Raw genomic sequence first — 15,807 nt, 5'->3', positions numbered from 1 at the left:
TTATCTCCAATAAAGAAGTGGTGACAAGGTTACTGTTCTCAGTGGCTCTTTAGTCAGCAGAGCCATTGTGGGATGGCTTCTGGTCCAAGTCTTAACCAAACAGCTGAAGAGTCTGTCTCTAAACTTGTGTGCATGTGTTGAGAAATCTCTCCTAAAGACAAACTGGACAAGCTTATTGCCCCTGCCGTTTTTTTTTCTCTCTAGACCTATTTTGGGATGGATGTTTCTGCTGTTGAGGATCCTGTTCAGAGAAGAGCCCTTGAAACAATGATAAAAACATATGGGCAAACACCTCGCCAGCTGTTCCATGCCGCACATGTTAGCAGACCTGGATCCAGGCTTATCATGGAAGGAGAACTTCCTGCTGCCATGGGATTACTAGTGCAGTTTGCTTTCAGAGAAACCAGAGAACACACCAAAGAAATAATATATCCAGTATGTCATTTTGATTTGCAAGATGGTTTAACTAACATTCGTATGCTGTAATTATTGTACCCTTATGTTTACAGTTTCCTTTCTAAAACTGCAACTTGCTGCCCATAGTGTACTGTAAAGAAAATACACAAAACCAGTAAAGTGACAGTGAAAATGATTTTCATGCATTTGTGATATATTTTGTGTCAAACTAAGATAGATCTGAATTTATCTTGGTTATAGCAAATAGGTGTTGGAAAGCATTTAACTTAACCAGTTTTATACTTTCAGTGATGAATTCTGGAATCTGTGTGCAAACCTATAGTAGGTAAACACATACTGTGCTTTCCTCCATCCTCAACTTTTTCACTGTCTGTAGGACAGTTCAACTTTCTTCACTTCAAACACTTGTTCTCCCTAAAGTCCAGTGAGAAACTGAATCCTTGCATTTAAAGAAACCAGTATTTTTCACTAAACTACCTGAACTACAAGCTTGCTATCTCAGCCCTTAAAGAAGTGGGAGAACTCCCTTTAAAGCTAATAGTTGAGCTGATGATACTACAGTACTTCATACTTGTCTTTCTAGTATTTTTAGAATACTTCAGCAGTCCTTACCATGTGATTGCTTATGGGAATGTGATACGAATGATTCTCCCTTACTAAAGAAATAATATTTTTCTGAAAACTTTTTACCACCTTTTAATTTGAATCTTATTTGTGCTTGTTTTAGAGTCCATTACCATGGATAAAAGGCTTGAAGTGGGGAGAATATGTTGGTTCCCCAAGTGCTCCAGATCCTGTTGTCTGCTTTAGCCAACCACATGGAGAAAGGTTTGGCTCTCTCCAGGCTTTACCAACTAAAGCTATCTGCGGTTTGTCCCGCAAGTTTTGCCTTTTGATGATATATAGCAAGGAGCAAGGTAAGATTTTGTGCTTATTCTCTACATGCACAATACATGCGAAAGTGAGCCATAAAAAATTTAAATCTAATGCTACTATTATTCTCTAGCAAACTTCCCAAATTTAGTCTCTTTTGCCAAAGATTGATATATAAATCCAGTAACAGCTTCCACATGTGTGCTATCTTTCCTGGAGGGTGGATTTTACTTGTAATTTTCAAAAATACATAGAGGCATCCTGTAATTAAGTTGATTTTTTTCATTAAAGATACTGAAGCATGAGGATTTAACTTTAGAACTTGCCAGCAGATTCAGTCCAAGAAGAACTGAAAAACAAGTGAAAAGTACATGTGGTAACAGAAAGGAGAATTAAAGGAATGTTTTTTAGAGGCAGAGAATGAGGAAAGTATCAGTAGAAAGCAGAGGTGAAGGATCTTTTGCTTTCAGATAAACTTCTCGGAGGGATTCTTACTGATAATGTACAAACAGGTTCTCATATTCTTCTTATGTTTTCTTTGTAACATGTACTACTGAAGGTTTTTTAAAAACAAATGGCTTCACATTTAGTCAACAAAAGTAAGTAACATTCTCCTTGAAGTTATGAACAATCATTTCTCTAGCTGGGAAGTACTGTCAGCCTCTTTCCCCTTTTCTCCACTCCCAATAGATGCAACGTTTCTGCAAAAAAGCTTTGTCCAGGTTGCAAACTGTCTTTGGAGAACACTGAATGTTTACATAGTCTCTGAAAACTATGTTTGTTTATAGTACATTACAGATTAAGCCACAGCCTAACAGAAAATACCTTATTTTGAAACTTCGGAGTTTTTATATTCTAGCTTGTGATAAAACATGGACCTGAGATTTTTATTGTTGACTGTCAAAGTGATCAACTCTTTGGTTGCATATTGACACAATATAATATGCCTTCCTTCAGGTGTGAGAAGCATGCACAGTACTGATATTCAGTGGTCAGCTATCCTGAGCTGGGGATATGCCGATAACATTTTAAGACTGAAAAGCAAGCAGAGTGAACCTCCAGTAAATTTTATACAGAGTTCACAGTTCCATCAGGTAAAAATATCAGTCTCTTGGTCTTCAATTTAGTATTGCTAGTTTAAGTGGTGGCCTGACTTGCTTTCATTTTTCTTGGAGACGAGCATCCAAACACAACTGTTTTTAACCTGTTTGATTCTCCTTTGGAATGTGTCCCTCATTGCTCCAGTGTATCTTGCTCCTGGATGAGTTTCTGTACTAGGTAAAGATCCCTTCTGAATGCATTTGATTTTGGTAGCTTTTCCCTCCTATGGAATATTGGTGTGGATTTATAAAGGCTTATGTTCTGAGCCAAGAAAAATGAATACAGGAAAAAATTATAGATGCCTCACATGAGAAGCAGAACCCCACTATAGTTTAGGATTCCTCTGAAAAAGATTGTTAGGGAACACTGCGTAATCTCCGTTACGCTCCAATGGTTGGTGAGATTCTACCGAGAAGATTTTGGCTGATGATGTGGCTGTAGATCTAGAAGTCTGCAGTAGTTCACTGCTCTTTGGCTGTGAATTCTGGGCTACACAGAATTTCCCTCTTTACTTTGTTTCTGAAGTAATAGCAAGTATGAACCTAGAGCAGGTATATTTTAACTCTTGGATTTCTTAAGCTTTTGTTAGGCTAACCAATAAAGAATCAGTTTGACCAAATGCTATGGCATAATGAAAACAGCAGTTAGAATAGGTTCTGTTCTAATTTTTTCTGGCTTTGTTTTGTCTTTCCAAGGTAACAAGTTGTGCTTGGGTCCCAGACAGTTGCCAGCTGTTCACAGGTAGTAAATCTGGTGTCATTACAGCATATATGAACAGATTCACTAGCAATACGGTAAGTTCCGTTAGACAGGATTTCTATTTAAGGATTTAGCTGTATTCACTATTAGTCTTTTTTTTAAACAGGGCAAGTGAGAAAAGGGGAATATGTTATATTCAGGACAATTGCTAAAAAGATCAAGTGCTGTTTTAGTATTTATTTTTGAAGGATCTTCTTTGACATTGTTAAATAGATTTATCTTAGCATGTTTATTTGTGGGTTTTTCTTAAGCTGTTCACATGCTGCCAGTCTTTAGTTAGCCCTCATCATCTGGGTGCATAACTGATTACACATACAGCTCTGATTGTATTCAGGCTCGGGCTTGGAATTGAAGCTCTCTGGCACGATGAAGCCCCCTACATTAAGGAGTAACTTTTTCTGTGAAGGAGACAGAGCCTTTCAAAGCCTTAACTGAAACCGTGGAATGCATTTCCCCAAAGTAAACAACGTTTCAAATGCAGAAGGCAGTTATGCTACAGAGAGCCATGAAATCTCTGACAATGTATATATTAACCACTAAGCCTCTTCACTTTGTCATATACCCCAAGGGGAAAAACTGTGAGGAGGGAAGGGAGAAAAGTAACTTGCATTACTTAATGCATTAGTAGAAGATATTGAGAGACTAGTAGAAATCACCCTGATACTATGTGGTCATAAGCATGGTATGAAAACACAAACAGAACTCAAAATTCATCTTCTGGTTCAGACAGTTTCTGAGCTTCTATCTGACTTTCTCCAGCAGTAACTTCTACTCTTCACCGTTTTAACAAAGAGTTTGCAACTTTCTTGACAGGTCATTTCAGGTGTGTCTACAGGATTACCCATAGCAACAAAACTAAACTGATTTCTCAAATTTACCTTATACAGGTATTGGCAAACGCATTTGTAGTATTGTACTCTTGATGCTCTTGAATCATTACATTAGCATGGGCTAGAGGGAACTTTGGTATGATCTGCTATGCCTACCTAGTTTCCTGTTTTCAAAAGTGGCAAACGGCAAACGCTTAGACTGGGAAGAGCACAAGCATACAGTGATTTCTTCCTTGGCTTTCTTCAAGTTTCTGGTGATCTGCCACTCGGACTTCCTGAGCTCAGCAGCGCTTTGAGTTTAAAAGATGAAGTAGAGCTTGAAGCCTGCAAGCTTCAGTCAGTTGGATCTTAAGTCAGGCACCTTAACTGCTCACCAGAATAGTGAGCTTGTAAGCAATCTGTATGGAGACTTGGATTCCAGCTAAAATTTTTTGAGGTACTAAAATAGAAATTCAATATATTTGCCTTCTGCAATGCTAAAAAGAAACTGTAGTAGTAGGGTTATGATTCTTAAGTTCCCTGCATTTCCTTGAAACAAGTGATTTCTGTTCAGCTGCACAGATGTTGTCTTTGAGACAATCTTTGCTGAATTTCTCAGCACTGACACTTTTACATGCCCCAAGCAGACTGACCTTGTGCCAACTTTGTAGCTCCTGTTGTTGAGTCAGTTACCCAAGTCACGGCTGCAGGGAATGCAAATGTGCTTCCTAGCATCTGTTCTGTATGCATCTTGTCAGCTGTTCGGTGATAAAGTGAACAGTCTGTTATAATGCAGTACTTGAAACATGAATATTTTGCCCTGTTTCACATTTATATAAATTCAATGCATAGGCATAAAACAGATACCATGTTGTTAATTGGATATGGGAATTCAAAGGCATGCTTTCAGAATTCAAAAATACCTCAGTGTTGTACTTCAGATGCTCTGTTTTTCCTAGGCTTTAAGATGGTCAAAAAACTTATGAAGTATTGCTTTGAAACTGTTATCTATCTTGACAATAAGTCATACCTTCATGAAAACCTCAGCCAAGGTTTTCTGGTTGTATAAATTACTCCAGCATTCACTTGCTGACTATTAGAGTTGTCTTGCAAACAGAAAGAGAGCACTTTAATAATCTGTTTGAGTAAAACTGGGCAGTGATCATTTAAATTTTCCACTCAAGTACCATAGGTGATCATTTGGGATGACCAACAGAAAGAACTGCTATTTAAAGGTAGATACATACCTGCATGTTTTTCCACATCTAGATACTGTTTTAGTGGTTGTCATCTAAAAGCAAGTGGGAAGTAAAAAGGGGATGGCATTTTAGGCATGAGGTAATTCTTTCATAACTTATTAGACCTTAATATAGTTGATGCTAAAACTTCAGCTTGTCTCCTTACAATATTACAATATTATTACAATAACCCAGTGAAGAATCAATAAATCATTGCTATTAGTGCTATAGAGTGAAGCTGCTAAAGGTGAATCCTGCTTTCAGTTCAGGTGTTGAAATGCAGATCAACAGTGAACACTTAAAGGAGATGGGAGGAGCCCAGTAAAAGGGTTATCAAAATCAGTTATTCTTCAGAAAATCTGAAGTCTTGATTGTTGCTGTTATGGAAAAATTTGGTATAATTTTTTTCTCTAAACTGAGCAAGGATTAAAGGACAATCTGCATATGTGAGATACCACACTGTTCTGAGAATGACAACTGGATACTTTCATAAGTGTGTCTTACTCGGATGAGATGTTCAGTAGCAAGAGCAAAATAGCAGGTCTTCCTGTTCTCAAAAAGTGTATTGACTTTTGCAATATTACATAGATTATATTGTCCCTTTTAGTGCAGAAAGACAATTTTCTACAATTTTCTACAAACTGAGTTAAGTATATGTATATTTTTATCTTGTCTGTTTCTACTTTCAAGCTTTTTTCTAGACCTGCTATATGTATCCTGTACCCTCATACAAAAATGCAGACAATGTGCTCTGACACATGTGAGGAAACAAGCAGAAAAATGTTTTTCTTTTACAAAGCTTATTCTGATCTCTGTACAGCAAGTTGTCTTAATTAAAACATTAGTATTCTGATTAAGCAGCTCCTTCGACTTAGCTAGTTTTCAGAAAGTCTGAATAATTTCAAATGATATAACTTGAATAAGAAGTGTTATTTGCTGTTAAATTTGCTGCTTTAAGTTTTATCTAGCAGTTTCTGTATTTAAATTTGACTTCCTACATGTTTTTCCAACTTGGTATCACTGAAGGGCTTGGCACCAACTTGAGGAATTCCCAGTAACTTACTGTACACAGAGTGATAACTGAGCTGGATTTTCCTTCTATATTTCCAAGTGTTTCCTCTAGATGGTAAAATATTGAGGACTGTCATTTTGCTGTCATGCAGAAATAGCAGTCTTACAGAAAACAAATCAGCTGATTTCAAGGTCTGTAATGGAGACAGAAAAAGTACAATAGTTCTTCATTTCGATTCATTGGACTATATCAAAATGTTTGCTTAGACTAAAGCACTGGAAGCAAAAAGTTGAACATTAATGATATGTATGGCTTATCGCACTATAAAGCATTAAACATAATAAAGTATTAACAATGTTGCTAAATTGATGACATTAAAAGCAATGGGAACCATTTTTTTTTTAAATCTAAGAATTAAACTTGTCCCTAGGCTTACCCTTTTCAGAAAAAAGACATTAATTTTTTTTCATGAGTTCATGTTTTATCTTGCTGTTTTTCAGCCTTCAGAGATAGAAATGGAGTCACAAGTCCATCTGTATGGTCACACAGCAGAAATAACAAGCTTGTTTGTGTGCAAACCATACAGTATAATGATAAGTGTCAGCAAAGATGGAACCTGCATCATATGGGATTTGAACAGGTACAAGTATATATGTAACTCTTTCCAATGGCTTTCTTTTAAATACCTGTTTTCCAACTTCTGGGTATCTTTACCCTTTTAAAGTTAACTGAATTTGTTCCATGTATATTCTAATGTGAAGTCAAACCATTACTGTTTTTTCCCATGAAGGGTGTTGGAATTCTAGAATGAATATGAAAAATACCATCATTGTGCAAAATGTTGATTGGAATTAATATAACTCTTAAATATTTTCCTCAAAGAACCTTTTCTGGTTTTGAGTCTGAACTTTTAGGCTTGTTCTCTTTATTTTCTTCAGGCTGTGCTATGTCCAGAGTCTGGCTGGACACAAGAGTCCTGTGACTGCAGTTTCAGCTAGTGAAACAACTGGTGATATTGCAACAGTTTGTGATTCAGGTATATTTGGTAGTCAAGAAAGCTGTTTTGACTTGCAGACCAAATAAATCATGAGACTTACTATTATATTAGTTACTGAGTGTGTGTTAATCATCTGAGGATGCATTTGGTCAAATAGGAGTGCTCTTTTTTTTTTACATAGTAACATACAAATTTCTCCAGAAATGATTAGGCAGGTGTTTGAGTAAAATGTAGAGATGTAAAAAGTAACAGCTTGATCTCTTTATAAAAAGACTCGAAATTTCTCCAGATTCCTGGGAGACCTAAATTCTGTGAAGTTAGCTGCTTTCATTTTTAACAGGGATTTGTTGTCAAAGGTACAGTTCTTCAGGGGAGTACAGTGCATTACAGAGCAACAGAATTTTTGTTAGTCGCTCTATCACTTTAAATGCTTCCATATCCCCAGAAGCAAACACAGATTTGCTTAGCTATTCACTAGTTTAAAGCAAAGAGGAATAACAGCTATACTAAAGCAGAAGTAGTAGATATTTGTATTAGGGCTCCTACAGAGGGAAATAATTCTCCCCCACCTTATTTTAAAGCAGGTTTTTGTACTGTCTTGTTTTCCACGTAGTACTGTTTCTAGCCAGGAGCATTAAGACCTATTTGAGCAGTGGGCTTTTGAGTATTTCGTAAATCGGGATGCTCATTGACTTGAAGATCTTGTGTGCTACAAGACTGTGTGTTGGTAAAACAGGGCCAAGTCAGAGACTTCACACCATTTTGCTGTCTGTAAGGATTCCTGTGTGTATTGTGTTAACTTGAGACTGGGGGGGGATAGGCTCCATCTAAATGACAGAGTATTGTTCCATTGATCCAAAGAGGTACAGAATAAGAAGGAAGAGAGCTTAACTTTGTCTATCAATATTGTTAGAAGACAGTAATTGACCCAATTCTCGCTTTGTTTGGGCCGATTTTCTTTCTGTTTTGCCTTGAGTAAGATAGGTCTTACATACTGAAGTATGTTTTAGTCACCTTTTCTTACTGTAGTCCTCCATAGACTGAACTAAACTAATACAGTTCCGAATCTGGGGCGGGGGGGGAATAGCACAGTCTATAGTATTAAAGGACAAGGGGAAATTATTCTGGCAGTTTCAGAAACCTAATATTTAGGTTTTACACTGACATTGAAACTTCCAATTCCATTTCTGTAGCTCACAAACCAATTTTTTTTCTGGAAAAGATTGTATTCTTCTTTAATTGGTAAGGGACACGAGTTTCAATTCTTTTTAAGACAAAGCAGTAGCTGGGTTATTAGTTCTTTGATAGAATCTAATGATCCCAGATAACCAGGTAAGATAATTGTGCTTGCTACTTTTAAGTATTTTGCTTAAAATGCAAGCCAGGGTACAAGAACTAGCTGTTTAAAGTAGATAGTATGAATTGCCTCTTAGTGCTTCCCTGTTAGCACATGAAAATTGGTCATTAAAAGTCAATTCATATAGCATTTTATAAGTACAATGTTCATAAATATGAAGTGATGTCTTCTGAATCACTACAGTGGCTTGGTGGTTTACATGCTCCCTCTCACAAAAGGGGGGAAGAGTTAATTGTTTACTGCAGCACACAGTGTCATTTAAACTTTCTGATCTTTCAAGAAGTTGAATTCTTTAACACTTAACAATTCTGTTGCATAGACCTAGTTGTAGTCTGGATTTATTTTTTTTAATACTGCCATGCTATGTTCTGTTGCAGTTGGAGGGGGTAGTGATTTGAGACTTTGGACAGTTAATGGTGATCTCGTGGGACATGTACACTGCAGGGAAAGTATTTGCTCTGTTGCTTTCTCTAACCAGCCTGAAGGAGTGTCTGTCAACGTGATTGCAGGGGGGCTTGAAAATGGAGTTGTAAGGTAAGCATTTGAAACTTTTATTTATTAAAATGCTCTATAACTTAGGCTTACAGTTTAAAAGCATGTAGCCAAACATCACGCTGGTATTTGGCTTTAAAGAAGGTGGACAAGCTGTTGTTCAGTTTTCCAATCTTAGTAGTTGCTAAATAGGTTATGTTTATCACTGAAATATTTGTAAAATTAAATGTGAAGAAAAATTACTCTTTCTTTCAGACTGTGGAGTACATGGGACTTGAAGCCAGTACGAGAAATAACATTTTCGAAGTCAGCCAAACCTATTGTAAGGTAAGATCTTAAGTATGCAATAAATGGATTTTTCTCTTTGGGGGGAAAAAAAACCCACAACACAACAAAATAGCCTTGATTATTGAACGTGGATTTTACATGAGGACAGGAGGTAAACACCCGAGTCTAAAAAGAGCAATGCAACCCTACTAATTATTCATGAAAGCAAAATGAGCACAAGTGTACTGTATTTGTAATGACAGTAATAACTAGGTTCTGCTGCTGGCAGATAGAAATTAGCAGGATTCCCTTGAGAACTGAACAATAGCTACTCTTCTTATTCTTAAATTTAATATTTTTCCCCAGAATCTGTGTAAAAATCATGAGATAATCTTAACTCTGTCAGACTCAAACAGACAGAGTTTTTTCTCCCTCAGAAATAAATGAAAACACTGCATTTTCCCTGACCATTTTTTTTCTGATGCTGGAGGGAAATGGTGGAGTAGGGAGTAAAGGAAACTCAGAGGAGCCTGGAAGCTGCCATTTTGGAGTGCTTGTGTAATTTTCTCTTGAGTCTCATGCCAAAGTGTTTTCAGAACACAGCCAAAGGATCGAGTCTTTGATATCCCCAGTGGTACAGTACCCTGCACAGAGGTCTTAGAGTTATGCCAAAATTTTATCATCTTAATGTTAGCATAGTAACAAATTACTCTGAAAAAAATTTGTTTTGACCATTGCTGAAATATCGTTTAAAACCCAAACCACTGATCACCTTTTTTTTTTAGAAATGAAAAACATTGTCTGATAGCAGTTACTGTCTTTCTGTTATATCCTTTAAGAAGCATATTTCACAAAGCTTGTTGATAATGATTTAGTAGCTATTTAATAATTTAAAGTTTCCTGCTTAAATGAGACAGAAAATGGATGCTGACCTTCATGCTCTCTAACATTACCCGTGGCATGACTGAAGAGCTTTACTACTGTTACAGCGCAAGAAGTGCCCAGCTGCGCAAAAGTCCTATGCTGTGCCATGAAATCTGATGGATTTAGTTTTTGCCTTTGTCAGCAAGCAAGTTCAGAGGGCACAGAGTTCTGTTGCTGAAAAGCCTTCCTTTCAGAAGTAGAAGGGGCAGCCCAGGGAAAGATTAGTAGGATGCTGCTACTGATTGTACCCTTTTCTTTGACACTGCAAAGAAATGAGTACTAAACTGCACGGCATGTTGAAGTGTTGGACAAAGCTGTAGTTGTCTGTTGGTTACAAAAATGAATAAGCAGGTATATGCAAACATATTACTATGTTAACGTATGCACTGGGTCTCCCCGAGAGCTAATCTTTGTTGGCTATACTCTTATGGGTTTTTCATGTCTTCTAGCATTTTAAACAGCCAAATCTGATATAAAAAATAGATTGTCGTCTTGTTTTTCAGCCTTACATTTTCCTGTGATGGTCATCACTTGTTCACGGCTAATAGTGATGGAAATGTTATAGCTTGGTGTCGCAAGGACCAGCAGCGCTTGAAGTTACCCATGTTCTATTCATTCCTTAGCAGCTATGCGGCTGGGTGATGACTATTTTTGCTGCTAACTTATGTCTCTGATGCACTTTAAATCCAAAATAGATTATAGAATCTCTTATTTAACTGGATTTTGAAGTAGTTTGAATGTCTCTAGAATGACTGAATAGATTTTTAAAAAGAGCCATCTAAGGTGGTGTAAAATTGCATACATGCATATACAAACTTGAAGCATATCCAGGTCACCAGGAAGCGCCGGTCTTACACTCCAATACCAGCAAAGTGACTCATAAATGCTCTAACATACAAGTCAAAATGCTGCAATATAAAACATAGTAGTATTTTTTTAAATCACTTCTTGGACAGAAGTATTTAAAAAATTGATTGATAATGCTTATTACCCCTCTTATGTTGTAAAATATCAGCAGTGTAAAGTTCTGTAAATATATATTAAAATGTCAGTATATGTATATTTGATTAGTTAAGCGTGGTATCGTTAGCTCTGGGATAAGCAACCCAAAACTTAAAAATCCAAGATCACTTAAAATTGCTTTTTTTGAGAAGCAAAGAACTTAGTAGGTGCTTTTTGCACCATCTTATGGTATTGTAATGCTAAAAATTGAATTCGTTATCCTTAAATTTGTAATTTTTGCCATCTTCTCTGTTAATGTCTTTACAACAGACAAAAATAAAACATTTGTCTTAGTGATGGGTACACACCTCATGGCATCATGAAGCAATAGTCAGATCACATTTTTTTTTTGTTTTTTAATGTAGTGTTAACTCCCTAACTTTGTAACACCTAGCTATTGTGATTCTGTGGCGGAATATATATTATATACACACACAGCTTATCTTCCGGAGCTCTAAAAAAAGAGGTATTAAAGAAGACACAGATGTGCTTCTGTTCTAGTGTCATTGAAGTTCAATACACTGTAAACTGTTTGAATCTAACTCTTTGAATAATCAATGTTCGTAGGCATCAGATGATTTGGAAGAGTTTACACAGATATACTCTGCATATATGTTACTTATTCCTAGGTGCTATTTTTTGAGGAAAAAAAATAAGCCTCCATTGTGAAAGGCTTAACAAATTTGAATTCTTAGGCCAGATCAAAAATTAACATTTCAGTTGATAGATTTGAAGACCTCTAAACCTGACACCACGAATGAGTGCCTGCTAGTCATGCGAATGGTAAAACAAGAATGGTACACAAGTCTGGTGTAGTTACATTTTTCTTTTAAATTGCTTTGCTTTTTCGTCATTGACATGTTCTGCTATTGCCATACAGATGAACTGCTATATCTTCTCATGTTTAAGGTTCATCTGCCTTCAAAACACTGTATATGAAATTGTCAAGTTGTGATGAAGATGACATACACACAAGAAATCTTAACACTACTTCTGAAAATTCCAAACAGTCTTCAGAAATTCTTGCAACTTCCTTATTGAAGAACTTTACAAACTAGAAAAACTTAAGAAAAATATTCTCATAGTCCATGACACAAAGGATGATCTTTGGTTCAATTAAGCAAGTGGTTACATCCTGTATGAATTGAACTTTAAACTGCGTATGTTGTAGCAGCATTATATGGGATGGCTTTAGTCATGTTTTTCACTGTCTAAATGTTAATGGAAGGTCCAAATACAGACTGAAAAGCTTCCTGGCTCATGTTGAAGTGATGTGCTTTATTTAAGAGACAAAATACAAATATTGTGGGTTTGGGGTGTTTTTGTGCTCCCTGGTTTGGGGTGTTGCTCACAAAGGCTTATTTTTATAAAGTAGAATTCCACTTGTTACAAATCAATATGCAAAATTGCTGGCCTTGTAAAGAGTGCAATATTCTATATTTTTATGTAAAAGTAAAAATGATTTTTTTGAAGCAAGGAATATTTATTCAGCTTAACATTCTGGAACTATAAAAATAGTATTGCAGTAGTATCTGTGCATGATGTACTGAAATTTCCTGTAAATGTCACATTCCACACAGTCTTTGTATACACTGTCACATTGTTGGGTAATAAACAGATCTTTGTACCAAATTGTTTGAGATGATTAGAAACATGTTTTTGGCTTAGTTTCACCTCTCTTCTTCTAGGGATCTTTTGCATGCCTTGCTCCATATCGATTTCTGCTGGTTCTCAGGTCTTTTCATATCTTAAAAATCACAAAGTGGGGAAGTTCTGTTTATGGACTGCATGATGTGGCTGTCAAACTGAATGGGGGGATATAAGACTGGAAGTGGGAAACCCTAGGCATATCACTTTGCACGTGTGTGCATGTGTCCTTCCTTCCCATAGGATGTGTGGCTACAATTTGGATGAAGTGATGGCTCTCAAAGCAGAGATGTTCCCCTTCCTCCCAGCTGCCTCCTCCCTGAAAACCTGACTGAGCTAAGGAAAGGCAGAAAAGCAACTCCTCTCTGGATTTTCTGCGGGAAGGAAGAAAAAGGTGCTGGGTGGAAATTGGAGACTGGGATCTCTGGGAGGCTTCTGACAGAGGATGCAATGCTCTTCCTGTTGGAAGCCAGGGTTTGGGAGAGATTCATGTGCCAAGGCCTATCTCTCTGATACCACTTGCGGGATTCTGTGGTAAACCCAGATCATTATGTTCTGACTGTGGAGATACATGGCGAGAAAAGGAAGGGGAGGCAATAGCCAGATACTCCCTTGTGGTAGGGATTGGAGAGGGAATCTCCAAACCATTACTGAAAAAGGGAACCCTGATCTCGCGTTTGAGATCCGCTGTTTAGACAAACCCATGACAATGGATAGGAGAAACACAAGAAAATCAGTAGAGAACTGTATCTGTGAACTTAATTAAACATGATAAAATTTTCTGCAGGAAATACCGTTTCTGTGATGAAATAACACCTTTTGACTCTGAAACACCAACTTTAAGGATCTTCTTTGTATTTAAACCACATCTATCTTTGGAGAAAGAGTTGGAGGAGTTCCTTCATGTTGAGCAAGAGCCTCTTCTGCCTTCCAGGATTTCTTGATTTACTATGATTGCAGGATTTACTATGCATTTTGTGGGGAGAACTCTAGAGAGCAGTGGGAAGAAACATCACCTGGTTTGCTACTAACAAACTTTTAGTTTACCTTTTAGTTTTCTTCATGCTTTGTTTTGTCTAAAGCTGTATTGGCTTTTTTTTTTCTTCTTGCGTATGCAAATAGAAGTCACACTTCCATATGCTGTTACTTTATCACAAAAATACAAAACAAATACTATTTAAAAGCTCTGCTTGCCTTGAAAAATACCTGCTGGAACATTAGTTAAGCTTCTAGAGGTACAGACAGCACTGTTTTCTTTGCTACTGTAAGTTACAAACTACTGACAAATGACCTCCATGTCAGTAAGATGTGGTAGACATTTACTTGCCAGTACTGCTCTGGAGTGGGGTCATAAAGCCACTGATTCTGTGTCTGGATTTCTGTAATAGGCTGTGCTGTGTATTTCACAATTTGGGCAGGTCACTTTTGAAAGAGGATTAAGAACTATATGTGACTAGTCTGATTACACTCTTATACTATCCTGGGCTACCTAGCAGAAAGTCATTGAGTGGAAACATGAGCTTGCTCACTGTTTCCAGCTTTGAGCTAGCAATCCCAGAAAAATTAAAAAACCTGGATTCTCCAACACGATTGAATAAGGCCCATATAAGCCTTAGGAGCTAGTTCATGTAGATTCAAGGAACAGCATTAAAAGCCTATAGGCCAACTCTGGTAGGAGACTCGTGGTTGTGGCGGAACACAGGACTTTCTGCAGATTAAAAAGAAAACGGCTATATAATATATGATGAAAATACATTTTAAAACAACCATTTCCCCCCCTTTTAGTTTAAAGAATAAAATTGTTAGGATCCAGTAGTAAAAACAGTGTAAATCAGTGACAACTGCCTGATTATTTGAATGATCTAGCAAGTGTTCTTTGTCTAATAGCATGTCTGATAAATAGAAGCTTTTGTAGAATGACAATGCAATTAAATGAGAATGAAACAGCAGCAGCATGGGCCAGTTAAGTTTCCAATCAGTTTCTGGAACTCTAGTTAAGGTAAGCTTATAAATGTACCTATTTATATTCATTAATGTTTACCTTCTTCCTGCTGCGTTTCCTTCTCCCAAGCCTTCACCCTAAAAGCCATTGACTCAGTGTTTGATGGGGCTGCCCTTGCTCCAAAGCACCTTTGAAAACGGGGCTCTTCCCTGTTCTCTTGTGTATAGGAAATAAATTTGACTTGGAAATGTTTCTGCTCTATTAAGATGGAATGAGAAAAAGTACTGATAGTGGGTAAGAGAAAAGGGGGACAAATGTGTGTCTCTCCAGAGGGAACAGCTGCCTTACTGGGGGAACAAAATAAATGAGATTGCAGTCATGGTACTCCTGCCAACGTGTTAATTAGTGGGGTAGACAAATTTTTCAGTTTAAAATGTTAATTGGCAGTTTAACTGTCACTGACCTTTATGGGTGACTCTCAAATTTGTAATGGGGAAGTATCTAAAAATCAATCTATAAAGCTGAATCATTTTATTGACATATTAGCTTTGACAAGGGCAGTCTTAGCGGTCCCTTTTCCACAGTGGTGGTTTTTTTCACGGGGAGCTTTTTTTTTTTTTTCTTCATCCTTCCTTTGTTCGGCCTGAGGAAGGGACAGATAGTATGGGCTCTTGCCCCAAAACCCTGTGTTGTTTGCCCGTTCGATGTTTTAGAAATACCTGGATGATTGTTTGATCCCTATCGTCTGCTGGAATCGGAGGAGTAGGTGGCTACAGCAGTAAAAAAGGGGCGAGCGCTTGCAGGGTTAGCCCCAGCACGCTACTGACAGGTCCCGCTGCCCGGGGCGGAGAAGGCAAAGCTGCGAAGGCGGGACAGGACGGCGCGGGGTGCGGAGCCGTGCCTACGCCTCAAGTTTCACTCACGGCCAGGGCCGGCTCCCCGCCCTCTGCTCTGCGGGCGGCTAGCGACC

General features: G+C 37.5%; 1 protein-coding gene across 1 annotated transcript in view; it reads left to right on the top strand.

The window, feature by feature from the left end:
• LYST (lysosomal trafficking regulator) overlaps positions 1 to 11,250 on the top strand; it is a 67,965-nt gene extending 56,715 nt beyond the window's left edge. Inside the window, exons 43-51 of the mRNA XM_009580810.1 lie at positions 205 to 435; positions 1,145 to 1,334; positions 2,248 to 2,384; positions 3,087 to 3,185; positions 6,710 to 6,849; positions 7,148 to 7,245; positions 8,941 to 9,097; positions 9,311 to 9,382; positions 10,750 to 11,250. Coding sequence (XP_009579105.1) covers positions 205 to 435; positions 1,145 to 1,334; positions 2,248 to 2,384; positions 3,087 to 3,185; positions 6,710 to 6,849; positions 7,148 to 7,245; positions 8,941 to 9,097; positions 9,311 to 9,382; positions 10,750 to 10,888 — 1,263 coding nt within the window. The 3' untranslated portion in view covers positions 10,889 to 11,250. The remainder of the gene's footprint in view (positions 1 to 204; positions 436 to 1,144; positions 1,335 to 2,247; positions 2,385 to 3,086; positions 3,186 to 6,709; positions 6,850 to 7,147; positions 7,246 to 8,940; positions 9,098 to 9,310; positions 9,383 to 10,749) is intronic.
• The last annotated feature ends 4,557 nt before the right edge of the window (positions 11,251 to 15,807 follow it).

The sequence above is a fragment of the Fulmarus glacialis genome, unplaced genomic scaffold (assembly GCF_000690835.1).
Source record: "Fulmarus glacialis isolate BGI_N327 unplaced genomic scaffold, ASM69083v1 scaffold31956, whole genome shotgun sequence".
Classification (NCBI taxonomy): domain Eukaryota; kingdom Metazoa; phylum Chordata; class Aves; order Procellariiformes; family Procellariidae; genus Fulmarus; species Fulmarus glacialis.
The sequence above is the reverse complement of the archived record's forward strand: the minus strand, read 5'-3'. Positions and strand labels throughout refer to the sequence as shown.